Source organism: Myotis lucifugus, unplaced genomic scaffold, assembly GCF_000147115.1.
Source record: "Myotis lucifugus unplaced genomic scaffold, Myoluc2.0 scaffold_2, whole genome shotgun sequence".
Taxonomy (NCBI): domain Eukaryota; kingdom Metazoa; phylum Chordata; class Mammalia; order Chiroptera; family Vespertilionidae; genus Myotis; species Myotis lucifugus.
In genome coordinates, this window is record NW_005871050.1 from 7091725 (window position 1) to 7119036 (window position 27312).

At 35.4% G+C, this 27312-nt stretch overlaps 1 protein-coding gene across 8 annotated transcripts in view; it reads left to right on the forward strand.

The window, feature by feature from the left end:
• Positions 1–27312, forward strand: part of MBNL3 (muscleblind like splicing regulator 3) — a 126025-nt gene that overhangs the window by 93556 nt on the left and 5157 nt on the right. For 4 of the 8 annotated variants that reach the window (XM_023757900.1, XM_023757909.1, XM_006082081.3 and 1 more), the window contains 5 exons: positions 6718–6882; positions 18509–18700; positions 19784–20020; positions 23348–23498; positions 25121–25156. In XM_023757900.1, coding sequence (XP_023613668.1) covers positions 6829–6882; positions 18509–18700; positions 19784–20020; positions 23348–23498; positions 25121–25156 — 670 coding nt within the window. In that variant the 5' untranslated portion in view covers positions 6718–6828. The remainder of the gene's footprint in view (positions 1–6717; positions 6883–18508; positions 18701–19783; positions 20021–23347; positions 23499–25120; positions 25157–27312) is intronic. The other 4 variants (XM_023757885.1, XM_006082083.3, XM_006082084.3 and 1 more) reach the window with 3 other exon arrangements.

Here is a 27312-nt window from a genome sequence, read left to right on the forward strand (position 1 = left end):
CAGTTAATTTTTTACTAAAGTGATTGAAGGTGTTTTATTAAATTAGGGGAAACTGGGGCGGGGGCAGGAATCATATATGGGGTATTGGTGAGGCAGGCTTGGTTTCACTGTGAACAGAAACTATGATATTTATTTATTTGCCCTTCAAAAATTTCAAGTGAAAATGTTAAAGTCATGATTATTTGAAAATAAATGTTTGATGTGAATGCAGCTGGATATGTGTCTTGAAGTACAGGGGGACATATTTCTTTTAAGAAGTCAGTATATGCAATAGAGATACACAAGGAAGCCCCACCTATGTGATTATCCCCAAACCAGGTATTCCACCTTTGTCCAAGTAGCTTATGGGAATTTGACTTGCAACTTGTTCAGAGAAATGTGGGGTGGAAGTGGAGCAGTTTGAGAAGGCAGTTTATTCTAAACCAACCCTGGACTTTCAGTGCTCCCCCTAGGCAGGCCCAGATGCTCTTTAACTATGAATCGTTGGTAGGTTCCTTTATTCAGCTTTGTGGGGTCCTGTTTCCTAGGGGTTCCTGTGACCACAGACCCCTGCAATTAGACCAAAGTTGGTGTCTGTATACTTTGTGGATTCTTGACATTTCTGGTTCAGTTATACTGAATTACCAGAATTTTTCAGCCATATGGTCACATACATCTCTGAGTATATATTCATTGCAAAAAGGATATAAATTAGTTATTTTCTGGGGCTGCATAGGATAACGGTTCATTTGGAACAGACAACCAGGAACAACCTTGGTCGTGTGTTGGCTATGATTCTCCTCTTGGAGCAAGATAAAAGAACTGATTAAAGGAAATAGTAAGAGAAAGAATTAGGCTTCTAAGGCAGACTTAGTGTAAGGCCTTGTAAGATTATTTTTACAAAGTTTATTCATTCAATCAGCAAACCTTTATGGAGTGGTCACTATTAACCAGGCACAGAAACATTCCTGGGGATTCAAAGATGAGGAAGATATAGTCCTGCCTTTAGATAAGCTCAAAGTCTAATGGGGAGATAGGCATGCAAACAATTTATCACAGTGTACACAGTGATAAGTACAACCATAAAACTGAGTACAAGGTGCAGCTGGAGTCACAAAAGAGGGAGAGATAAATAGCAATGGGGGTGGGGAGATGGGCTCGGGAAAACTTTTACAGAGGAAGAGTCATTTGAACAGAAAATCCATATTGGGTAGTGAGAATCTGAAAACTTGGCTTCTGTGCTTACTGTGCTGCTTGTTAATTAAGACAAGCCACCTCATCTCTTTCTCCGTAAGATAAAGGTGCACAAGATGTTCCGTAAAATCTGTTTCAGCCCTAAATGTTGCAATTCTGGTAAACAAGTTATCTTAGTGGGCTATTTCAGAACAATGGTGTGATTGTTGAGCCTATTACTCCCTTCATCTTTTGGAGGTCACAATTTGAAAGCTTTCTTGAGACAGATAGGCAAGAAAATGATTCCGCCCTTCTCCCAGCTTCTTACGTATTCAAACTTGGTTTCTGGTTTGCTCCAAAGTCATTGCCCTGTATATGTATATCAGAGCTGACTACAGTGGAGGGTGTGTGTACTTGGCTCGCCCTCTCTATGGGGTCTACGTTTAGCCTCATTAATTTTGCCTTCAATATATACAGGAAATGGTTTATTATAGACTTAAAAAATTCTTGTCTGCATCTCAAATTTAAATTAAAACTTGTATGTAAGCTTTTAAAAATGCTCTTTGTGCATGTATATCAATATTGGTAGATGGTAAAATATTGGAGGAGAAAATAATACCGATTATATTTATTTTTATAAAGACAGAACTCTAAAAAGAAGAAAGTGGGGAATTTGCCATTCTCATGCTGACATCTGGCTGATAGTTTATGTTGATGTGACTCACTTTTAGTTCTTTCTGATTGTCCCTAGCCTTTAACAGGTCTGTGATGGTTGTAGGAACCCAGCAACCTAGTATGTATGATTTGTAATTTCAAAATTACAAATTTGGCTTCCTCTGAGAGGCCATGTCTATGCATATAAGTAATTTTCAGTGGGTTAATATAAAATCAATAGGATTCTTTCTTTTAATAGATGATCATTTAAATGGAATAACTTTTTTTCATAGAACAAATCATCTGTTTGTTGCCTTTATTTAACATTTAACCCTTAACTCTTGGTAGTCTCGCAGAGCAGTAAGATATCTCTGAAAATGTAATCGAGTTACTGTATTTGAGAGGACTTCCCCCTATAATTCCAAATGTATTTGAAAAAGCAAGTCATTTTGCAAACAGCTGTTTCTGTTAAGAAATTAATTGACAAAATGTCATTTTCAGCTTCATAGGGTCCTCTTCTTATTCTGATAGTAGAACTTTCTGTCATGAACATAAAAAGTACATTTCTCAGGATTTTTCTACCACCGAGTATATGGAAAACCTTATATCTGACAGAATCTCCTAGTTCCCAAGACTTAGGTGGGATTTGAATCTCTACAATGCTACTTTTTTTCTCTCAGTCAAAGGCTTTGACCGCATTTGTGAAAAGCTTAAAGATAAGAAAGGGAAATAGATTGAATTTTGGAAGTTTTATAAATGCTTTTCAACTTTTCCTTTGTCATCAACGTTTTTGATGCAGACATATTTTGGAAATTTCATTGGCAATTTTCTCCCCCTGCTGCTTTCTGGATGCATTTTCAAAAAGAGTAGATAAGAGAAGGAAGCTGGGAGATTCATAGGTGTAGTAGCACTTATTTCAGCAGAGAATCACTTTCCTATTTAATCACTTTGTTATTTTCTTAACTCAGTTACATAGTCTAGATGACAATGGTTTGTTTTTAAGGCCAAATGAAGTGGGAAAAGTGAAACTGAGGCTAGCATAATGTTTTCGCTCTAATATTTTCAATACTTTTAAAAATTATGTGTGTATATGTAGGGGAAGAAGAAAAAGATCTGCATGGCTTGACAGTTCTTTGCTGCTGTTTTTAGTATATAGTCAGCTCTGCCAGTGGATGGTGACTGTCATAGATACAAAATTTGTAATCCTTTATGACATGGTCTAATATTTTGAACTGAGCACATGGCAATTCTGAACTTCTTGGTCTTCTAGAGGACATGGGACACTATTGACTTGGCTTGGGAAACCTGAGGTGTGATTTATTTTCAGACCAAGAATCATTCTGGGCTGTTATAGACCCAGTGTGAGAGGGTATCTTGTGGCCCATCCAAAGTGCTTAGCTGACCTAAGGACAACATTAGAATCTTTCTTTAAAAAATAATTCTCACCCAAGGATATTTTTCCATTGATTTTTAGAGAGAGTGGAAGGGAGGGGGAGAGACAGAGAAACATCTCTTGAAAGAGACACATCAATTGGTTGCCTCCCGCACATGTGCCCCCAATCAGGGCTGGGGATCAGCTTGCATCGAAGTACACAACCGAGGTACATGCCCTTGACTGGAGTCAAACCTGGGACTCTTCAGTCTGCAGGCCAACACTCTATCCACTGAGCCAAACTGGCTGGGGCAACATTGGAACCTTTTTGTTCATAGGCATTTATTTCCCAAAGGACAAAAACAGTAGGTGTTTATATATTGTGCTGGGCAGTTCTTTCCCTGCCTTTACCCCACCCCATTCATTCACGCTTACCAAAAAGCCTAATTCCCTACAAGGACTAAAGCAAATGTTAGCCAATGTCAAAAAAGTTTGCCCTCCCTCCCTCCAAACTCCAATTAAAATTTTTTTGGTGTATAATTAAGTCTGGCCTTTTGAAGACTGAATACTATACAGAGGAGATTTATTATCCTGAGTTCTAAAGTTGTTTTGAAAAAAAACTGAAGGGCCTTGGTTTTCTTTTTGAAATATTGTGTTTCAAAGATAACATTCATATAAAATTATTTGGTCTTCTCATTTACTGTTTGGGTAGAAAATGCAGATATTTTTGTTCTTTATAAGCTTTCTTTAACATAAGCAACAGTTTCTGATAAGGTACTATTGCTCTGCATCTGCATTTTATAAAGTTAAATTATGGATTCTGTCATTAAAAAGAGAATAGTTTATAAATCAAGTAAAATTTCATATGTAAGTTTTTAAAAAAAATCATGCTGCCTTATATTCCATAGTTCAGTTTTAAAACTCAACTTGATGTAATGTTTAAAGAGTAATTCTTTTTCTATTTCTATATACTGTTTTGCTTTGTGAAAAAAATGTCATTAGTTTCCCAGGATAAAAGCTTAAGAAAAGTTATTATATGTAAAGGAAAATTATATAAAAACACAAATGCAGGTAGTAATTCTTTATCTGAAGATTGGTAGGACATGTGCCAAATACGCCCTGTTTTCTCCCTCCTTTCCTTCCTATCCTGTCTCTGGTTGTATTCAATGTAAATGATGTTAAAACTCTAAATTGTAACAAAAGTCAAACTCCTAATTATTTCTTTCCCCTTTTAAAAAAAAAGATCGCTTGTTTGGAATTTCTGAAAACATGAGATAGTCCTCATTATACAGCTTTTTTGGGGGGGAGGGTTACAAATTGTGTTCTGTGTAAATGTCTATGGTTGTGTTTGCCACTTGTCTGGGAAAGCTACCAGGGTGGGTTTACACTTCTAAGGCAATCCTGCTCAGCAAGTGCCTAATTTCTTTTTTCATAGCTTGTTATGTAACTTTCCGAAAGTATGGGGATTTGAGTAAGGGCCCTAAATGTGAGTATGCAGGGAAAGAGAAAATAGTCTAATGCAGCTGTGGGCAAACTACGGCCCGTGGGCCGGATCCGGCCCGTTTGAAATGAATAAAAATAAAAAAAAAGACCTTACCCTTTTATGTAATGATGTTTACTTTGAATTTATATTAGTTCACACAAACACTCCATCCATGCTTTTGTTCCGGCCCTCCGGTCCAGTTTAAGAACCCATTGTGGCCCTCGAGTCAAAAAGTTTGCCCACCCCTGGTCTAATGGGAAGAAAGGCCAGGAGTAAGTTATTTAGATCTGGTTAGGGGGCAGGATTTCCGAAAACCGCTGCAATTAGTAATAAAAAGGACTGAAATTCAGAAGAGGAGTCCGAGAGATAGAGATTTAAGATCTGAGCAATTACTGTGATATATGAAATTTCACAGGAGTTTCATTACCCAAGGGAAAAGAGAGTGGAGAGGAGAGCAAATGATTTAGGACCAAACTTTGGGGAAATCTTTAATGTTAGGGTGTGAGAAGCAGAAGAGAAATGCTGAAGTATAAACTAACATGCTTGGCTGTGGAAGACACAAGTACCACTGCTCCCCAAGGCTGTTAATTCTGAGCCAGATAATCTCAGTTATGCTGGGTTGAGACTGGAGAATCTAGGGACTAAAATCCTTGTGACTATCTCTGGCTTGGTGCAGGTTGTGGTAAGTGTAACACAGAGGCTCATGGTATCTGTTGCAAGGCATATTAATGAGGGAGAATCTTCATTATTGTGATATTTAGTGCATATAAAAATTTATTACAGCCATAATATGTGCTGAAATTATATAGCTATTCTTAGGCTACTTTTATGAATTTGGGAAGATTGGGTTAATACCATTCTCAACTCTTAACTACTAATAAATTTTCCTTTCCCAGGATTTGCAGAGAAATGTAAAGGTACATTGAAACTAAGATATTATTTGATTTTATAAATCAGTTAATTTGATTGAAAATAAATTGATCAATGGGAGAAACAAAAGGGCAACCCTGACAGAAAACAATAGTTGAACCTCTAATTTCTCAAGCCACATTTTAAGTTGTACTCAGCTTCTTGGCAGAGAAGGTAAAATAATAGAGCCACCTCATCCCAGTGACCTGATATTTAAAAGAGCAGCTGCAGTACATTTGGTTTTGCATCATATGTAGCTCTATAAAGTTTTGAAGGAGACAACTTGATTCTCAGCGAAATTATAAGAAGGCTTTAGTAACAAGATAACTAAATGTGGAGAAATGATTGTGAGAACCATTTAGAAATCATAAATAAGGAAAATTCACGGCATGTGTTCAAAACACTTGATGAACTAACTCATTTTCTCCTGGATCAAAACAAAAAAGTTGCCTTTTTTTTATTCACCCATCTCTAGCATTTGTGGGGGTGAAAATTGCTTGCAGTTTTGTTTGCCTTAAACAAATTCTGGTGAACCCAGTAATCTAAATGAATCATTAGCTGCTTTATATACTCATGAGCTAACCACAACAGGTCATATTTGACAATGTAATATCTGTCCAGTTTTGCTACCACATAGTAAACACCATCTATAGTAGCCGGGTCAACATTTAGGCAACACTAAAGACGCTTGGTTCCACAGGACTGACATATTATTCTGTTTGGAAGTGCTTAAGCCATCAATAAAACATTCATATAGCTGTGGCTCCAAAATAAACTTTGGTCTCAATTATCCAAGTGATCTAGAGCCATTGCCTCTGGAACCTAAAGAACAACATGGCTACCAGGCATAGGGATTTATTCTATGATTAAAAGAATGTCAGTGGATTTCAAGATTTTTTCTCACATTGTACGGGTTCAGGGAAAAGAACTTGAGACCCTAAAATGTCCAGAATAATGGATCTAAAATTTAGAAAATATATTTATGCGTATGTCATATATTTATATATATTCTTTCTCCACCCCTCAATTGAGGGACAATTTAACGTTTTCCCTTGGTTTTCTCATTGTTTGATACACTTTTATTTTTCTTATCCATATCAGATTTTTAGAAAAATTAATGAAAATTACTCTAATTCTTCATTTTTAGGGTCGATGTGCTAGAGAGAATTGCAAGTACCTTCACCCTCCTCCACACTTAAAAACGCAGCTGGAAATTAATGGACGGAACAATCTGATTCAACAAAAGACTGCCGCAGCCATGTTTGCCCAGCAGATGCAGTTTATGCTCCAAAATGCTCAAATGTCATCACTTGTAAGTCACAGCATTGTTTTTAAAAATTGCATATGTGTACTTTTTTTTAAGAATATATATCTACATTGGAATAACCTTTCAGGGCCTTTGGGAAGTTAGTTACAGAAGGATTTAGGACCCAAGCTAATATATTAATTGACACCACAAAGCTGCCCTGCATGTGAAGGGAGCAATCAGGTGTGTTCAATTTAAAATCTGGGCTGTATTTAAACATGAATTCAGTTTATAGAAAAATATCAATAAAGGAACGGGCATTTTAAGATGAGGAGGAGGTTTGATTATTATTACATGATGTAAATCTGTGAATTCTACGATAGTAAATTCAAACAGTTTTTGATGGTTTTATTGTTACTTTTTAATAGACTTTTTATTTTAAAATAATTTTAAATTTAAAGAAAAGTTGCGAAGATAGTGCAAAAGGTTCCCAAATGATCTCTTAATATTTTTCCATGGTATTTTTGTCAAAACTAAGAAACTGACATTTACACATTACTGTTAACTAAACTCCAGACTTTATTCAGACATCATCATTCTTTGTTCCAGTGTCCAATCCAGGGTACCACAGTGCATTTATATGAATCTGTCCCCCTCTCTCCTCTGGTCTGTGACCGTTTCTCAGTCTTTCCCTGTTTCCCATGACCTTGTCAGTCTTGAGGAATACTGGTCAGGTATTTGATGGTGGATTTAATTTGACCTAGCCACAGAGTTTTCCTTTGCAGAAATTAATAAGATTATGGTGTCATTCTAGACCAGTATCTACTATTTTTGTGGATCAGTGAGCTTAGATCCTTTAAAAGCAAATTTTTCCTATTGATAATTCATCTTGTTTTGCTACCTTAAAATATAAAGTTGCAGTTTGGTCTTTCAGGAGGAATTGAAAACTCCCTTTTCTACTGAATTTACCAGGTCTCAAATTTAGTTCAGTGGTGTCTCATTCTAATTCTAGCCGGCCTACTTGTTTTAAACCATTAACAAGATACTAACTTGAAAGGTTTATGTTATCCTGTTACCTATTTCATCAGTGCTGATGAATGCTGAAAGATGTATATAGTATTTAAATACAATGAAAATGTGGGTGCAGAGAGCGGATTGACTATTCCATTATAAAGTTGATTCTCAGAATTAAAGGAGATATGTGTAGATAGGACACCCCTTAAGTACTCCATATTTATAGACAATGCACAAAACAGGTGGCAGGGGCATTGATGAGTCACTAAAATTTTGCACTATGATTCTCATTTCCCAGAACATCTAGACAAATTTAAGTAAAAATACATAGATTTCATGTTATATCAGTTTGCAAAAATATGTATATATATATTTGCCTTGGAATTCATTGCTGATTAATTATGTTATAAATTAGTTCCCAGAAAGTCACCAGTGAGCTCCTCAGAGCTCCTCTTTGGCCTTCAGGATTACTTTACATGGTTGAACTCCTTCAAACTAGGCTTTCACGCACAGAAATATTTACATTTTTTCCTACTTCTAAAGTGGTAGGGAAGAGAAAATCTAGATACTGAGACAGGATAAACAAAGCCACAGAAGACTGAATGTGCTTGGTGAGTCCAGAAAATGTGAGTAGATGGGGAATAAACTAAGGGAGTTTTTTCACCCATCCTTACTACTCTCAGCCTCTCGTGGGATGTCCCAATTTCAGACTGAACAAAGAATAGGAGCCAGATTTTATCACACACGTGAGCCCAGCCTTTTCTATAGAGTTGGAGTGTATATATTTTCACAAGTTAAGAGAATCATGAGTGGGGGGGAGGATGGGGGTTTAATGGGGGGGGGATGAGGACACATTTGTAATACCTTAACTAATAAAGAATTTAAAAAGATAAAAATAAATAAAAATAAAAAAAGAGATAGCATCAGGGCAGCAATCAAACGCCTGTTTCAGGGAATCAGAGCAAGGCCTAGGCTAAAGTAGGGGTAGAGACAGAAGGTGGACTATTCATTTTCTATTCAGATTCTAGTAGAGTTTCTCCATTCCCAGTCTCAACCCTTTATGCTTTATCGATCATGATGGCTCACACTGGGGAATAGGGGATGGCTTTCTTTAGAAACTAAGAGATACACTGAGTTTTCTGGCCTCTTGTGCCTTCTAATTAGATTCTTCTTGCTTTTTATAATAGAATACATTTGCCTTATTTCTTCAGTGAGGGTAATTTTAGATTTCAGGCTGTAGAACATGACTAATATGACTCACAGGAATACAATTTATTTTATAGCATATCACAAGATGTAGGTCATTACTTATAAGACCCCGGGGAACAATTGGAAATTGTTTTTCTAACTTGTGGATTATGTATTTAAAAATAGCTGTTGTGATGTCATAAACTGATAAAAGGTTAATTTTCGCAGTTATTACAAGTTAAAAAAATTAACTCCAAGCATTATGCTAAGTGAAATAAGCCAGTCAATGAAGGAAAAATACCACACGATCTCACTCACTCATGGATAATAAAGACCATTATAAACTTATGAACAATAATAGATACAGAGGCAGAGCTGCCTCAAACTGATTGTCAAACTGCAGCGGGAAGGCCGGGGTGGGTTGGGGGGCAGGAGGGAGCGGGGTAAGAGATCAACCAAAGGACTTATATGCATGCATATAAGCATAATGAATGGACATAAGACACTGGGGGTAGGGGAGGCCAGGGGATTGTCAAGGGCGGGGAAAAAAAGGAGACATATGTAATACTCTTTGTAATACTTTAAGCAATAAAACAATAAAAAAATAAAAGAAAAGAAAAAAATTAACTCCACAATGGTTAATATGATCCTCTTTTGAGGTCTAGAAAGCTGCTTTGTAGGCATGTTGTTATTGAGCTAGTGACAATTTTAAATGACATTTACCATTGTGATTCAAAAGAAATGTTCTTTATTATGGATTTTGATATAACTATAACAGTAACAAGATTTTAATTAATTTCTCTGGCACCTACTCTCCCCAGACAATCCTTGATCCCTTTTAACACCTACCATAATGTGATTATTTTCTCTAAAATAGTCACGTTTTGTTTAAATTTTCAATCCTGATGTTTGTATGGTTGTATATTAAGACCTATATGATATCACTGGCTTGAACTTCAGGTTTTTCCACAAAATATACTTTGATCTGTTTCTAAGATACCAGAAGAGCACATCTGCTTTTGGAAAACTGAGTATGGTTTGCTTATTATAAGCCCTCAGCTAAAGGGAATTTTTAAATTCCCTAAATGGGATGGTAGCTAGAGAACAGATTCTGTTCAGTGTGACTGAACAATGAATAAAAGCCACACCTAGTCAATTGGGATGGAATGCTTGTTGTAGCGGGCAAGTTTATTCACTGTATTTAACAGGCCGGAATTTACATTTGCTAGTATAAATTTCCACCTCTGAAAGCGTTTTTTAGCCCTATGGAGGAAGTTGAGCAAGTGAGAGAAACCGTGTGACCCCTTAATATTTTTCAGTGTTGTTTAAGAGAATTTCTGATGTTCACAGCAAAAAATTATAAGTTTAAGAACTCACGTTGGCATCATTAGGGAGGCAAACTTGAGCACTGTACAAGAATTTTAGGAAAAGTAGACACACTGGATTACTCTCAAACAAAGCTAATGGTTTAAAATTTTAATTTCACAACTAGGAATTTTCATTACAGGGAGAAAGAAGTCTCTCTGCTGGATGCAATATATATCGGTATAAAGTGCACACGGTGTTATAAGGCTATTAAAATATTTCTGATTTAGACATTTCACATAATCCAGACCTGTCCATATCTAGTAAATTTCTGTAGTTTCTCTCTGAATGTGTTGATTCACATGGAGGCAGTTCCTTACACATAGGTAAACTTGACTCAGTCGAGTGTATTCACCTGATGATTTATACAGAGATTATTGCCTTGGCACATTTGGCTCACCATCAAGGTGTGCCAAATCTGCTCTGCTTTATGCCTTTCATGGCTTGCATTCCTGTGGCCAGGTTATGGTGTCCCAAACCACAGAGGTTATAAGCATGGGTTTCATTCCAAGTTTTTCCTTCATTGCAGATAGAATCATCTGATGTCCGCTGGGATCCTCCCCACCTTTTAAAATGTTTTTTATAGTTCTATTTATTAAGTACATGTATCATAAACAAGCTTATATGTTTATATGACGTTAATATAGTAAGAAAGGAAGGTTATGTGACACTTCAGAACCCAAAGGGGAAAGATAGGAAGTTCTAATAGATAGGAAGAAGGGAGATATACTAATAAATAAGTAATATCATTATTGTTAGAACCTAATATTTTTAATGTTTTCCTTCTTTTTAAAATGGGAGCTATAAGGTATGTATCAGTATATGAAACTTTGGACTAAAACAGTTTTAATTAAGTTGAAAGAAAATTGCAAAATATTTATTTACTTTATAATTTTTGAAAGAGTTTAATGGTTAAATAATTTAGTAGTTTATGACAAAAGGATAATATCTTTCACTCATCAAGGCACATTACACATTTTGCATATTAGCATCAGAGTACATTTTTTCTAGTTCACATAAACTAATTTTATTGACTGAATTCTTTTTTTTTCCCTAACATTTTTTATTTCTTTTTTTTTAATTTTTTTATTGCTTAAATTATTACAAAGAGTATTACATATGTCTCCTTTTTTTTTTAAATTTACAATAAATAAAAAAATTATCATGAAAAAGGTAGCCAAGGTATTTTGTAAATTTCGAGGAAAGGGAAACTATGTCCATATTCCAGATTACTAGTCTTGTGTATTTTAATGGCGGTTCTTCAGTGGATTTCTCAGTTTACCCACTTGCAAAATGACAAGTACCTGTTTCATATGGATGTGGTGACATTGAATGTCTTGTAAAGTGATTTTTGCAAAATGTCCAAGTCAGTAGATTGTAAGGCTAATGTGTTCTTAATATAATTATGACTGCCATTATCATGTGAAGTTCCATAATGACAAGTTGACCAAATCACATCACAAGAGTGGATGGAGTAAAACCATACTATGAGCTCAAATTTCGTCTGGATTTCACTGCGTTTTCTAAAATATTAGAGAAGATTTTATTTACAGATAGCAACTGAAGCCTAACATTATTTATTTGTTCAACAAATCATTTCCAGGGTTATACTTAACTTGAGGTTAGTGAAGGCTCAGGAGCCCTCACTTTCAAGGCCCTTGGAGAAGCCCAAACAATATGTTTACAGTGGGTTTGTAAAATTTGCAAAATATATTTCTGTACAAACCTCCCCTCCCCAACTCTACTGAAAAACTTCAGGCCCTACACATCCCGGATTCACTCCTGATTGCAATTACCGGTCCAAAGTAGAGTAGTTATTCAGGTTCTTCCCCAAAGCTATGTACACTGCTTCAAGCTCCTTTTGCAGTAAAACAAAATAAATGACACCAGCAGTAGGTTTGCTGCCTTCTGCCAAGTCTGTTAATTCATAATGAGAAATCCTTTTCCCAAAATTAAGCAAAAATGCTACAATTTTGCAGACAAACAGAGGGAATTTGTGCATGATATCTTTTATAGAGCCCAGTTTCTTTGGTAGAGATAAATCTCAAAATTCTCCCCTTATCCTCCTTCACATTTTCTCATGGGGTATATTAAACGTAATCTCCTCTCAGTACATTGTGTGTCCTTTTCCTCTGGGGCTGATTAGCTCAGTTGGTTAGAGTCTGGTGCTCTAACCACGTGAGCCTGTTAGCTTTCCTGTTCTTGGTCACAGTCTAAGCTATAGTCAGCTGCCTCAAAAGTGCTTGCTGTTGATCACCAGTGAGATGAAGGTAGGAAGTTGGGAAACCTCTGTGTAAAGCTTTTTCCTTGATAGAAGATAAAACAACAACACTAACAATAAACAAAACCAATGCTTGACAATTTCACCTATGGAGGATGATATTGTTTTCTTATCAAAGCCATCTCCTTGCTCAGATCTCCGTCAGGAGACCTAGCATGAATCCTATGGTTGCCACTGCACATGATACCAATCTTAAAGTTAAACGGATCTCCCAAACATTCCTAATTTGCCTTAATATCCTGTAAGGATCTACTGAATATTTTAAACCCTTCTTTACCTAATCTCCTCTCTTAAACCATTCTGTGAATACCAGTAATATTAACAATTCACTACTTCCCTAGAACCACAAGTTTTGTGTTAAGAAGTTACATATCTTAGTCTATAGTATCATTAAGTTGTTTTTCTCAGAACTCTTCATTGAGTACATTTGTGTACTTATGATTTATCCACTCCAATGTAAAAATGCTTATATACATATGTGTGTATGTGTACATCCATGCACATACACACACATATATATGAGTGTATAAAATACCCTGTGCTTCTCATATTTTTTGATCTAGCATTTCACATCTATATCAAAAGACAATTTGTGAGTGGCAATTTGTTTAGTTTCCCTCAGTAGAGAGGAGATGCATTTGTCCACTGCTTTTGACCCTTGAAGTGTTTCTTTTTGTACCGTAATTTTTAAATTGGATTTTTCTAATTGGTAATCATAAAAGTAGTCAATGGCTTAGGAATCCCTTTTCACTCAATTCAGTAAATATTTATTGAGCATCTACTCTGTGCCAAACATCTAAAAGGATAAGAGGTGGATAAAAAGATGAACTAGAAACAATCTCTACACTCTATGAAAGTATGACAATGGTAAGATGGTCAATTAATATGTTTTTTATCCCCATTACTTTCTGATATATAACTAATCTGTATTTTTATAGCTTTGGGCTTTTCTTTTTTCTGTATATAGCTATCTTGCTATTACCATGCAAGGTTTTGTTTTGATTTGTGTTATTTTGGTGGTTGTGGTGGTTGTTTGTTGAACTCCTGATCATTATAACCCTTGGCATCCATTTATCCTGGAGTTGTACTGAGATATTTATAGTCTCCAGGCTCCATGTGTTTTTTTGTTTGTTTGTTTGTTTTTTGCTTTTCTAAGATCTTGCCATTCCTCTCCTCAAAAAATCTATATTTAGTTTCATACCTTTTGTTTAAATTGAGTAGCCATTTGATTTTATAAAAATACTTTTCCTTTTCTAGTCGCATGCTAAAGTTAAGTGAATTGTCATTACTATTACACTGTGATTCACCAACAAGTAATTTTTAGGTTAGTTCTTGTTCACTTCTTGGGAACAAAGTAAAAAATACCTTGTCCATATAAGGAAGAAGTCATTTGCCCTCTTTCCAGATCCTTACCTCCAGTCATCTTTTGGTGATATGCTGATCTGTGTGTAAATTCGCCGTTATAACTCCTGGCCTATTTTGTAGCTTGTCCTCCACCCAATACAGGCAGATCCAAATCAGGATTTGTCCTCTCTTGCATGCTATACTTTACACCTTTTATGCCCACAATAATCTATTAATCCTTCACCTACCTGCCTACCTTCAATGCTTCCTCTTACTTAGAGACTTCTGTGACTAATAAGGTCAGAAAATCCAGGTCTAGGTGAGAACAGCTATCTACTTTTGACCCTTGAACTTATTTTTTCCTTAGCGTTCTCTGGAGCCATGGCGACTTATTCATTAACAAGTATGATTAGTACATAAACACCACTATCTGCTTGTGTCTGTTTATAAAGTTAACTCTCAATTACCGAGGGACCAATTAACTATTGGAGGTTATGTGGGTCTCATGCTGTGCCTTTTGGCCACTCCAGTCCCTGCAAAAATTCACACACAGAGTGTGGAGATGACCAAGCAAATCTATGAGACCAAGATTATTCATTTGTGCTCCATGTGAACAGTTACTAAAGTCTGATAGAAACTAAAATTATACATTTCAATGTGCTTTGGGATAATCTAAGGATAGAAATATGCATGGTGATGGTGAAACAAGCTTCCTTTTGTACCATATAAATTTTTTTTAAATGAGCAATAAAACTAAGGTATTATGGGTGCTAGTAAAAGTTAAGAGGACTATTTTTCTCGTATTAAAATCAAGTCAACAAATTGTTACCAAATGTTTACCATCCTATAAAAGAAAATGTTTAGTCATCCACCTCTAAATAGGACCTCAGAGATGAAAGGCCTCAATTATTATATTCCTTTCTGGCCAGGATTAGCCAAAGTGACTTTGCATTCATCCAACAATAATTGTAACTGACCTTGGATATTGTTGAAACAACTACAAATAGATCTAGGCTGTTGGGGAGACACAAAGATTGATTTAGCATAATATTTACCATTTATTTCTTTATACTAGCTTGAGGAATAACCCATTTAAGTATTAAATCAATGTTTCTAAAGTGTATGTGTAAACTGGACATATATATTTGAGGCATAGTTTTTCATTGAATTATATTATTATTCAGTGGTGCTTCAAAATCCTTTTAGACCAATATGTGGTGGCTCCTAAAATTTTGCCTGTATAGGATTACATCTGTCTTTGTCACTGAGTAGTTATTCTTCTATTAACAAGTAGTTAAGAATCCTAATTTTAGTGACAACTTAAAGGAACATTTCAGTGAATACTTCAGTACTGGTTTCTAAAGCCAAACGTTTTCAATTTCTAGAATCTTGCCAAAAAAGTATTAAATTCCCATCAATAGATTTATATATAATTAGTACTTTAATCCAGAAATTGATAGAGTGCTTTATTTTTGGGAATCCTCTAGAACGAGGGTCAACAAACTTTCCTGTAAATGACTAAATAGTAAAGATTTTAGGCTTTGTGGGACAATGGGCAAAGTTGAAGATATTATGTAGGCAAGAGAGAAAACAAGTGTCCACAACTTTTTGTAATACAGATCTACTAATGAGCACAGTTGACTTTATTTGTGGACACTAAAATATGAATTTCAAATGATTTTCATCCATTATGAAATATTTTTATCTTTTATTTTTTTAACCATTTAAAAATGTAGGAACCATTGTTACCAACTTGGCCATACAAAAACAAGGCAGACATGTCCTTGAACTTCTGGAGATTGCATGCAGCTTTGATCTGACTCTCAGAGAAATCCAAGACTAAAAAAGATTAGGGGGCATTGTTCTAGAGACAATTCACTGATTTTTAGGAGGCATTTCCTAAGGCCCTTAGAGTTTCTAGGGAGTCTGTGGGAATTCCTACTCTAGGAGCTAATCCTGCTAGAGACAGTGAGGGTAAATAATTCTCTAGGTGATATTTTATTCATAAAGTCAATTGTCTTCACCATTCTTGTTGGTTTTATAAAACTCAGAGAAAACTGAAAACCCACACTTCTGGTTTTAGGAGGAAAAGTCTTCTCATATTTTCAAATATTTAGAAAATAATTTAGGTTCAAATGAATATCTGAAACATATTTAAAGTGTCTAGAGCAGCCGTGGGCAAACTACGGCCTGCAGGCCGGATCCGGCCCTTTTGAAATGAATAAAACTAAAAAAAAAAAAAAGACCGTACCCTTTTATGTAATGATGTTTACTTTGAATTTATATTAGTTCACACAAACACTCCATCCATGCTTTTGTTCCGGCCCTCTGGTCCAGTTTAAGAACCCATTGTGGCCCTCGAGTCAAAAAGTTTGCCCACCCCTGGTCTAGAGTCTGCTCTAGACCATTTCAGGCTATAAATAGAAATCACATTCAACCTGCTAGGAACTTTTTTCTTTAAAACAAAGATTACCCCTTGGAACAGTTTATATTATTTCAAATGAAATTTAAAGCTGCAATGTAGGTATAAGCAGGATTAAATTTACTTATTAAAGCTGAATGTGCAAGCTTGCAGGTTTCTTGGCTTAATGGGGGTGGGGGGGGTGCTGTTACCCAAATCTGAACCTTGAATGTTCAAATTCATAAAATGGGGTAGTTACCCTGGGGCAGAGATGGTAGTGAGAAAACAGAAATGTCCATTTGAAAATAAGTAAAAACCTCAGGAGTTTCTGGAAGTAGAAGAATTGCTTCTTCTAATAACAGTGTTATTGAATGAAATTTGTACTCAAGGAGGAAATTATTATAAAACATAATACTCATTTTAAAACCTAAACATGGAACAGTGTATGTGGTGAAAACCTAAACATTTTTAGCAAGCCCCTTGCACTTTTTAGGTAGACCTTTAATTAATTTACAGCTTATTTTCACAGTTTTTGAACTGTGGGGTATGTAACAAATTTAAGAAGGTTGAAATATAATCCAAAGAAAGCAGAAGTTAACCTAAAAAAATTTCACCCTAAAAAGAAAGGAAAAGTTAAAGGAACTTCAGTGCTACTGTAAACAGGATGCATTGCTTCTATGTACATTAGGCTTAATTATTATTAATTGATCAGTATTTATTAGTCTTTAATGGTGTTTTTAATCTGGAAAATCCACTCACAGGTAGAGCTTCCTTTTAATTCAATAGTTTTTAAAATGTACTAATGGTTCTTCTCAGTTCTTTAAAAGGCAAAAGCAAAAAGTATCTAGGAATAGGATAGTGAATTTAGTTAGAAATTTACTATGAAAGAGAGAAAAAAAGAAGTACAACAAAGCATACTATTGTGTGGTTCAAATATGGAGATTTTATGAGAGATTCTTGGTGATTTTGAGAAAATCATACATTATCAAATTGATAAAGTCTGCATTTTTGTGGAAGTATGCCTGGGTGGCTCTTTCCAAGAGATTTCTACCTCATTATAAAAGATGATATCTCATCAGCTAATTACTGGACCTTCATATCTTATTCAATAAAAAATGTGACATGTCTGTATAGTTTCTTCCATCATAGTACCTAGTTAGGCTGGATAAGCCCTTGGCTGACTGTCCACAAACTTTAAAAGAACCTTTCAGACTGTTCCATCATCTTTCCTGGTACCGGGTATTGCCCCTTTCCTCTTAAAACTCTTGTCCCCCAAGTCTTCTCTAATCACCCTAGTGAGTCTTACCAGTTTTCAGGGGGAAGGTTTTATCCCATCCTTCCCAATGTCAAATTAGGTAATTTGATAAACTCATCTAAGGTAGAGTGCTAATGCAGAAGTCCTTCCTTCCAAGTTAAGTGTGGTCTACAACTTCCTATTCATCTTGTATTTCGAATTATCCCTATTAATGTGATTTAGCAGAGGTTTTGGCACAGGTTGGTTGTCAGTGTAACAGTTTTATTATTTTTTAGTGAAAGAAATAACAAGAAAGTAAGAAAGAACACAAGCTATCAGTAATACACAGTGAAACACTACAAGTTGCACAGCATGGCACTGACGACTATAGAGCAGTGGTTCGCAACCTGTGGGTCGCGACCCCTTTGGCGGTCGAACGACCCTTTCACAGGGGTCGCCTAAGACCATCCTGCATATCAGATATTTACATTACGATTCATAAAAGTAGCAGGCCGATGCTCTATCCATTGAGCCAAACCGGTCAGGGCTGGTGGCATGATTTTAAGGTAAAAAGGAAAGTGCTAAATAAAACACATTTGGAACAAAATCCATCAATGAGGTGAAATTTGGCTAACTCATGATTATTAAAATTATGTGACTCATTTTATCAGTTTACCAATAAATTTGATACTCAAAGATATTTGTTGGTTTAAAATAACTCCTATATGAAATTAGTATAAGACTCAAAATAAATCTGAGAAACAATGACAAATTTTTATATGCTTAGCCTTTCTAAAAGAATGCCTCCTTGTGTATTAATAGGAATAATGTTTAACTAACACTTTTTTTTCTTTCAAACATACAGACTGCCTTTCCTATGACTCCATCACTTGCAGCTAATCCTACCATGGCTTTCAATCCTTACTTAACTCATCCTGGGATGGGCCTGGTTCCTGCTGAACTTTTACCAAACACACCTCTTCTGTTTCCTGGAAACCCGCCTCTCACATTGCCAGGAGCTGCTGGTCCAAAACCGATGCGTTCAGATAAACTGGAGGTATTTGTGTAGAAATATATAAATACTACATGGTTTATATTAACCTTATGCATGAAACCACAGCCTCAGAGCCTTATGTTTTGAATGTCTTAAATGAGTGCACCTGGGTTTTTAGCTTATAGAGTATAACCTCAGAACAATGTTAATTATTTTACTACTGCAATTATACCCTTTTGTGAAGTGAATTGACTCAGTTGTACAGTAGGTTAAAGCATGTCTTAGTAACTGGCCACAGATGCATCTCCTTTGCTATGCACAGGAAATCTGGTGGGAATGCTGCTTCTACTCAAGCTCCAGCTTCATAGACTGGACTTGCTATGCTTGTTGATGGGTTTCTACGTGCTAGAATAATCAAACTGAAGAAAAAGGTAGCCTAGTCTATCTGCTAATGCAGAATGTAAATGAGTCTCATAGTATCTAAATATTTCCCCCATTTTTTTAAAGAATGATATATTAGATATTAAATATCCCTTTATGCTAAGAAAATAAAATGTAAAAAAATTGAAACAGCTTTCTGATTTATTAAAGTCCTTCAAAGATCTCTTAATTGTCATTCTTCATAAATTGAAATTAATAACTAGTCAATTTCTTACAAAGTCAGCTTCATTGGCAGCTTCTTAAATGCCTGGCAGTGTATTATAATGGAATTTGATTGTACACATAATGTAATTCAATCATGGCCCACAAGTCTGCTTCTGCAAAAACACATTGCTGTGTGATAAAGACTCATCTTGGACCTTAACAAAATAAATCCCTTTTGCAAATGTAGCTAATTACACTTTAGGCTGTATTAAATGGAAAATTAAAAATTGGTTTCCAACAATGCTTTTAAGCACTTTTATTTCAACGTAAGAAAAACAGACAGCTTTCCTTTGGAGAGAATGGATTTTTTTTTTCTAAGAATCAAAATGTTGTCTATGTTTACATCTCAGAGTGAACATGGCTTTACATTATCCTTCAGCTTTTTAGATTTTTCCTAAATAGATGGCAAAGTAATGTATACTATTGCTCTTACATTCACTGGCAAAATAAATAAAACTTAATCACCTTCTAAGTCATCAATGTGATATTTTTTTCTTTAAGGTTTGCCGAGAATTTCAGCGTGGAAATTGTACACGTGGTGAGAACGATTGTCGCTATGCTCATCCTACTGATGTTTCTATGATTGAGGCAAGTGATAATACTGTGACCATCTGCATGGATTACATCAAAGGCCGATGCTCCCGGGAGAAATGCAAGTACTTTCATCCTCCCACACACTTGCAAGCCAAACTCAAGGCAGCTCATCACCAGATGAACCACTCAGCTGCCACTGGGATGGTAAGAACAGGCCAGGACTTATGGACTATTTTTTTTTGGGGGGGGGAGGGTAAGTGATTAATATATACCTCAGCATGTCTATTGTCTTGTAACCATAACCTTGGATAGTCACGAGTGGAACTTAATATGAATAGCCAAGGTTATAAGCTGGAAAAGAGAGAACCTATTTGTTCTATTTCATTCACTAACATTTTCTAAAGGTAATTATTTAAAAAGCTTTACTGATTATTATAATCTACTGTGCTTTTTCTCCCATTTTTTAGGGAAAGATAAAATTATATCATTTAAATAGTAAATTAGTTTTGAATGATTTTTTATAGCGTAACTAACCTGAGCATATGAAAAAGGGCAGCAAGTTGCTCCTCTGCCTATGAGCCACCTACATGGGACTTTGTTAGTAATATCTGTAATGCCTTTCAAAAACAGAGGACTTGAAAGATGGGATAATAAGTAGGCTCTTGTTTCCCAAAGGTTAAGATTCTCTTTCCTTTTTGGAGGAATGGTTTTAAGGAAGCAGCCAGCTGAGGCTGGGAAGGGCATTTCTACATGGTTGGGAGAAGAGGCAAGAGAAGTTGTCCTAGCAAGTCAGTTTTGGGGAAAAATTGATTTTAGGAGCTAGGGAAAATATTTGCATACCATACTACAGTGTGATACGTTGAGAAATAGGAATTATGATTACTTCTTTGTCACAGCTGTCAATTATTTTGATAAGCTCCTCGCTATTTCTTTTTTGGCTTGGGCCTTTCCTCGTGTAACAGGGTGTAATAATCCAATAAGGGATAAAACCTTGAGGAACCTCATATTTCCTGGCTGTGGAAAAAATCATCTACAGGAACCTGAAGCCCCTGACAGAGACCTTACCTTTAATAAGAGAAATACATTTATTTTCAAACCCCATATTTGTTAACAGTGTTTTCCTCATAATGAGTTGAAATCTATCTTGCTATAACTGCAACTCATACTTTTTTTATTACACAAAATACGTCAACCCCTATTCCATGAGTGGTGACTCTGATCTCTTATTCTCTAAACCAGATACTTCCAACTTTTCTTGGTAGATGACGGCTTTAAGGACACAGCACTAATTTTGGACTTGCTCCACTTTCTCAATATCCCTGTTCTCTCAGAACTGAACCCATTACTTCATGAAAGACTGATCTGGAAAACATAATCTGTTAATGAATGTTTTTTTCATATATATTTTATTGATTTTTTACAGAGAGGAAGGGAGAGGGATAGAGAGTTAGAAACATCAATGAGAGAGAAACATTGATCAGCTGCCTCCTGCACACTCCCTACTGGGGATGTGCCCACAACCAAGGTACATGCCCTTGACCGGAATCGAACCTGGGACCCTTTAGTCTGCAGGCTGACGCTCTATCTACTGAGCCAAACCGGTTAGGGCTGTTAATGAATGTTTTTAAAAAAAAGACCTCACCACATGTTGTTTATCTTAAATTCTTTTGAATGAGGGAATTTTAAACTATGAAAATAGAAGGCATCCAGAATGTTCGATGCAAAATTAAGCCTTCAATTTTTGGATTATTTCTGTTGGTGGCATACAGTTCAGAAACAGCATGGACCTATTATAAAAGAGAAGAATACAGCTGGCTCCGTAAAAGTGAAGGTTCTCATATGTGTGGGGTGTATAAAGAATGGCTTGCTTGTGCCTTTATGTACTTGTCCCACATTTAGGCAGGGGGCCTTCATATGTATGTGTTCATTCCTGATAATTTGAGGGTATTTGGTAAAATACACATAAATCAGCCCCAAATTTCCATGTATAAATTTAAATATTATATAGTTGGCCTTCAATTGACTGGTACTTGTGAATGTTAATATAATATTCCTTTCTGAGTAACTGATCAGAGCAGAGTCTAGTGGTAAAGTCAAATTGGCCCTTACGAATTTGTCTGAAATAAGATTATACAAAGGAGGCTTTCCATGAAGAAGTTTAAGCTTTCTATATGTTTAAGGATTCAGAGTAGAAATGCTTAGTGAAAACAGATATTTTTACGCTGTTCAGGTTCATGTGCCTAGCTCAGGTTGACTTCATTGAAAGAAGTTTGTATGCGTTTAAAAGAAAAAGACTTCATGGGTTGATGTTAAGTTTTTCCCAAAGAAAATACTGATTCCTTCCGGCCAGAGGAGGGAAGCTTTTTTCTGCCAAGGGCCATTTGGATATTTATAACATCATTCATGGGCCATACAAAGTTATCAACTTAAAAATTAGCCTGCTATATTTGGTCAAACATTTAATTAACTCACCCCTAATGCCTTGGCAGGGCCAGACCAAATGATTTTATGGGCTTTTTATGGTCCACAGGCTGGATGTTCCCCACTCCTGCTTTAGGCTTTTATTCACAGAAGTAAGGAGGTCATGGCATATCCCTTTTTAGTGTGTGGAATGCTAGCTACTTAGCACAATGTCCTTGTCTACTTGAGAATTTGAAGCACACCTAATTGTTGTTTCTGGGGCATGTTTTTTAAGTAATGTACAATTTGCTGAGAAAAAAAATGTAATGGCAAACTTCTCCAATGAAACTGATCCAGGGACAAGTTTGACTGAGTATTATAAGCATAGTGGAATTTTGAAAGAATTGTAGACATGAAAGGAGGATTTTTAAATGCTAATACAGTTTAGAATTAAACTTTACAAGAACTGTACAAAGCAAATGGCACATACTGAAATGTGCAGCAAGCCTCTGCAAATGATAATTGATTTTGCTAACTATCTGTGGTACCTGGGTGAGGTGGGTGATGGGGAAGTAATAATTAATTTGCCTGTTTTCTTACATTTTAGTTGGGAGATATACAGTTATAGAATTTGGATCTGAAGACCTGGTATAAATTGGATTTGTTTTATTGGGCTATAGTAACAGACTCCAACTACTGATAATGTTTTTTATCGCCTATATACCATTTATCTCCTAAATCCTTATCAGAATTTTAACTGGAAAAAATGTCTTTCCTGCTATACCCATTGCCTCTGCTAATCTCATTTTAATAGTAGATGAGCATGTTAATTTTAAATGCTTATTTGCTGTTAACAGCTTCCTGTCACACCCTGTCCAAATGACGAGGTCCTTTTTTATTTGCCTAAATTAGCGAAGTTGAAAAGCTTCTTTTTTTCCTTGTATGCATTTTTCTGTTTTGAACTAAGTTGTCATTGAGTGAACTGCTTCATCTCTGCAGCTGGTTACCTTGCTCGATGGATATACTTGCAGAGGGTTCCCAGACCATACCTTATCTAACTGCTGCTTGCTTGGTTTGAGTACATTCTTTACTTTCTTCGGTACTATTTATTAATCTATCCCTCCCTCACAGGCCCTACAGCCTGGTGCATTTCAACTGATACCAAAGAGATCGGCACTTGAAAAGACTAATGGTGCCATCCCGCTCTTTAATCCCAGTGTTTTCCACTGCCAACAGGCTCTGACTAACCTGCAGCTCCCGCAGCCAGCCTTTATCCCTACAGGTGAGAACTGGGTTGTGGACACTGTGAGTGTAATGATGTTGTAAGTGTATACAATGCACACCAGCTACCAAATGACTGCTATGCCAGGACTATCAACAGGTGTTTTGACTGAAAATGAAACAGGGCAGTTACGTTTGATCTGCTAGTATATATAAAAAATTTTGTTTCTGTGATTTCTGAAAAGTAATGATTTGAAATCAAACTAGGAAACATTGTCCATATTTTTCTTTTTAACATTTCTTAATTTTTGCTTCTTATCATTGATTCACTTGGTTCAGTCTCAAATTAATTTTTTGATTCTTAGGTATAACATTCAAAGACATTGGTCTGTCCTCAAAAAAAAATCTTTCTCATTTTCAGCATTGCAAAAATATAAAGTCCATATATCTTTGATATACTGAAGATACTTATAATAAAACTACCCTTAAATTTATAGTATAGTATAATATACAGGTGATATGTAGTATAATATAACAGGTAGTTCTAGCCTCTAATTCTTAAACCAGTTAATATTAAAAAAATATAGCAGTTTTCCTGACATACTTTCCTGACACTTTGCAGCACATTTTATCTTTTACATTCAACTACATTTAACAGCTTAACAATTTTGTACCAAATTGAATAAAAATTTTAAGCTAGAATTTTGTCCAAATATATATATATGTGGGAAAATACTTTTCTTCTGTGGTTCAGTACTTTAAGAATTAGCATATAGTCTCTTAGGAATAAATTGAAAATACGAATTACCCAGTGTATAGTAGATTTTCTTGCCAGAATTATAAATTCCCACTTTGGAAACTATTATTAAATGAAAATGATATGATTTAAAAATTAATTTATAAAGACTTGTTAATTGTATCAACCTACTAAATGCATAGAATTGTATACCTGGACTTGAAAAAAAAACTTCTTGCTTAATTGATAAATTAATCAGTTAATCAGTTAATACATTTTGAAAGAAGCTATTAAAAAGTTTTATCTAGTTACTAACAGTAATTTTCATGGTAAATACAATTTTCACAATTTTCAGACTTTTTGTTGGATTTGAATAATTTAAAATCTAGCTTCATAAGCCAAAATATCTGAAGAACCCTGTCCCCCTTAAGTAATAACAAATTAAAAACCTTTCAGGCTGAGCCCCCTTTTGATAAAAAGCCTATTTGCCATATGTTCATAGTCAAGTCCTCAGTTACAAGGTGGAATAGGTAGTGATAATAGATAAATGCTCTAAAAAGAACTATTGGTACTAGGTACCAGATCTTGGTGCATATTTTGAAAACAATTTATGTAATAAATAAAATTATCCCTTTCATGATTAAAGTTACTTAGAATGTATTTATCCAAAATAAATAAAGGATGTAATTTAAGTGAGATAATCCTCTTAAAGAAAATTTAATATTCATGTTTATACCTAAGCATCCAAGAATTACTTTGATTACTTGGGTTTGTGATTTTAAAACTAGGCTGTAATTATAAGCATAGGAGATTACTTGGATTTGCATGTGCTAATTAATTAATATTGCAAAGATTATCTTTTTAGTTAAAATTATTTCTATCAGTAAAGCTTAAATAATGAAATATCTCTTTTCTTTACTTTTCACGCTTTTCTGCATGGTGTACAGGGCAAATACTGTGCATGGCACCTCCTTCAAGTATTGGTAGGTTTTGTACAAAAATTCTCAATTATTCTAATCTGAAAAAAGTGATTTTTCTGTTGTGACTATGAAAGAGCATATAACTGATATGGTTAGACATTATCTGAGTATTTAAGGTTTAATGTGGTGCTGTTTCACATCTTTGTGGAATCACATTAGTCCTGCACTCTCAAGTCCTAGTTGGTTGGCCAAATACTGACCCTGCCATTGCTCTATTTTCACCCTAAAATGTATAGCCGAACAATTTTGAAACATTTCCTTATCTAGCCAGAATGGGCAGTTTTGTTCTTAGCTTTACATCTGTTACTAGGACACTATAAAATATTTAAAATGTACAATTTCTAAAGTACAAAATTTTCCTCCAAAAAAGTTATCCATAAGATCTAAATTAGTCAATACTCAAATGTTTACAAAGGATGAGTTTAGCAAAGCTAGAACATTTCTTAATGTCCTGTGATGAATTCTATAATGTTCTAGGATGAAGCACATGTTCATGGAAGCTAGACACAACAGAATAATTTCAAAGTAACTCTTTGGGGGTATGTGATTTTTTTAACCAGTTACACAAGATACTTTAATTAATCACCAATAAAATATGGTAACATCTCAAAACCATTTTGTACATTACTAATACAAAAGACAAGAAAGTGACTTGTCTAGAATTCCTGGGGAGTTCACAGCTCCTATAGTCCCCATATGCATCAGTAATAGACAAGGAGAAAATAGCTCTGTTTGATATAGGGAGAAATTATTCCACCCCATCCTACCATCTCATATCAATTCAGTTCCTTTAATCTTTTTTGAGAGTTTGCAATGGCTTGACCTCTATCCCATTGGTCAAACAGAGTAGATGCAAAGCCCAAAAAGAACTAAGGGGCTTACTGAGATTAAAAAAAAAAAGTCAAAACAACAACCACAGAGTAGTACAATAAAATTCACTGGCTACGGAGGTGCAGCCTCTGTTATTGAGGGATTGGCTGTCCCCTGTAAAAATAAAAAATATTTCCATTGATAAGAACAGGAGCCCTATATGCATATGACTAGATGATCTGACTTCTGCAAGTTTGTGAAATGTGTCTTCACATTTTGTGACTCTGCTTCCCTGTCTTTTCACCTAAGAACTCTGTGTAGGAATGCAAACTGCATGCATTAAGAGTGCTGCTTCCTGTAGAGTTGCTGTGCTCCCAAGTGGGGAGGAGTGTTTTTAGAATTAACATGTTGTACAGTAAAGAATGTCTCTAAGTAATGGATAACTAGAGATAGGCATAAGGATAAACTACAGAGTTTCTGTTAATCACCATTTGGGGGTACAACTATGGTATCTACGACATTAGATATGTTGATTTTTCTCTCTCTGGGCCATTCATTTTGTCTGTACTTTCAAAAAATCTGAATTCAATCAATGTAGATGTAAATTACTATATATGAATGCTTGCCATTCACCCATTAATTCCTTAGTTTGCTTTCCAAAATGAGCTAGAAATGAGAAAAGCACCCAAAAAGCTTTTTAAATGAGGTAGAAACTAGAAAAGGCAAAGAGAAAACACCCTGAAAGAGATGTTATGGCTGCTAGCCATGTAGCTGTAACATTTGCCATGAAGACAAGATTTTGTCATATATTTTCTTTAAAGTATCCCATGTGTTTGATAAATAGCCTAAGTTTCAAGGGGTTTGCCAGAGTTGTATTTAAAAACCTGAATGTGTAGGCCATAGTATTATTCATCTCTGCTCCCCTACCATATACCCGCCAACTGAACTACCATATTTTTGCATGTAGATCAGGTAAGTATACATATAACTGTCCCTTTGAACCTGCAAATCTAGTGACAGCACTCATATCTATAGATTAATGAACCCAGGCACCAACTCACAGTTTCCTACTCCCATTTTTAATGTGCAACCCAGTCACTTGTCTACTTAACTAGTTATTAATACAGATAGTCTTGGTAAAATAAGATTTTACTTTATGCAGCCAATTTAACCATCTGGAAATTTGGCCTTTTAATTAAAATAAAATGTGATTCTACTAAAAAACTAACTAAATGTTGAAATAATTTTGTTTTTCTCAATGTAAACTATAATTGTTTATCCCTTTTCTCTTTTTAAATGTTTCCCCATTCTGTGCTGTGTTGCTTTGCACTGACTGTGATTGCATGTTG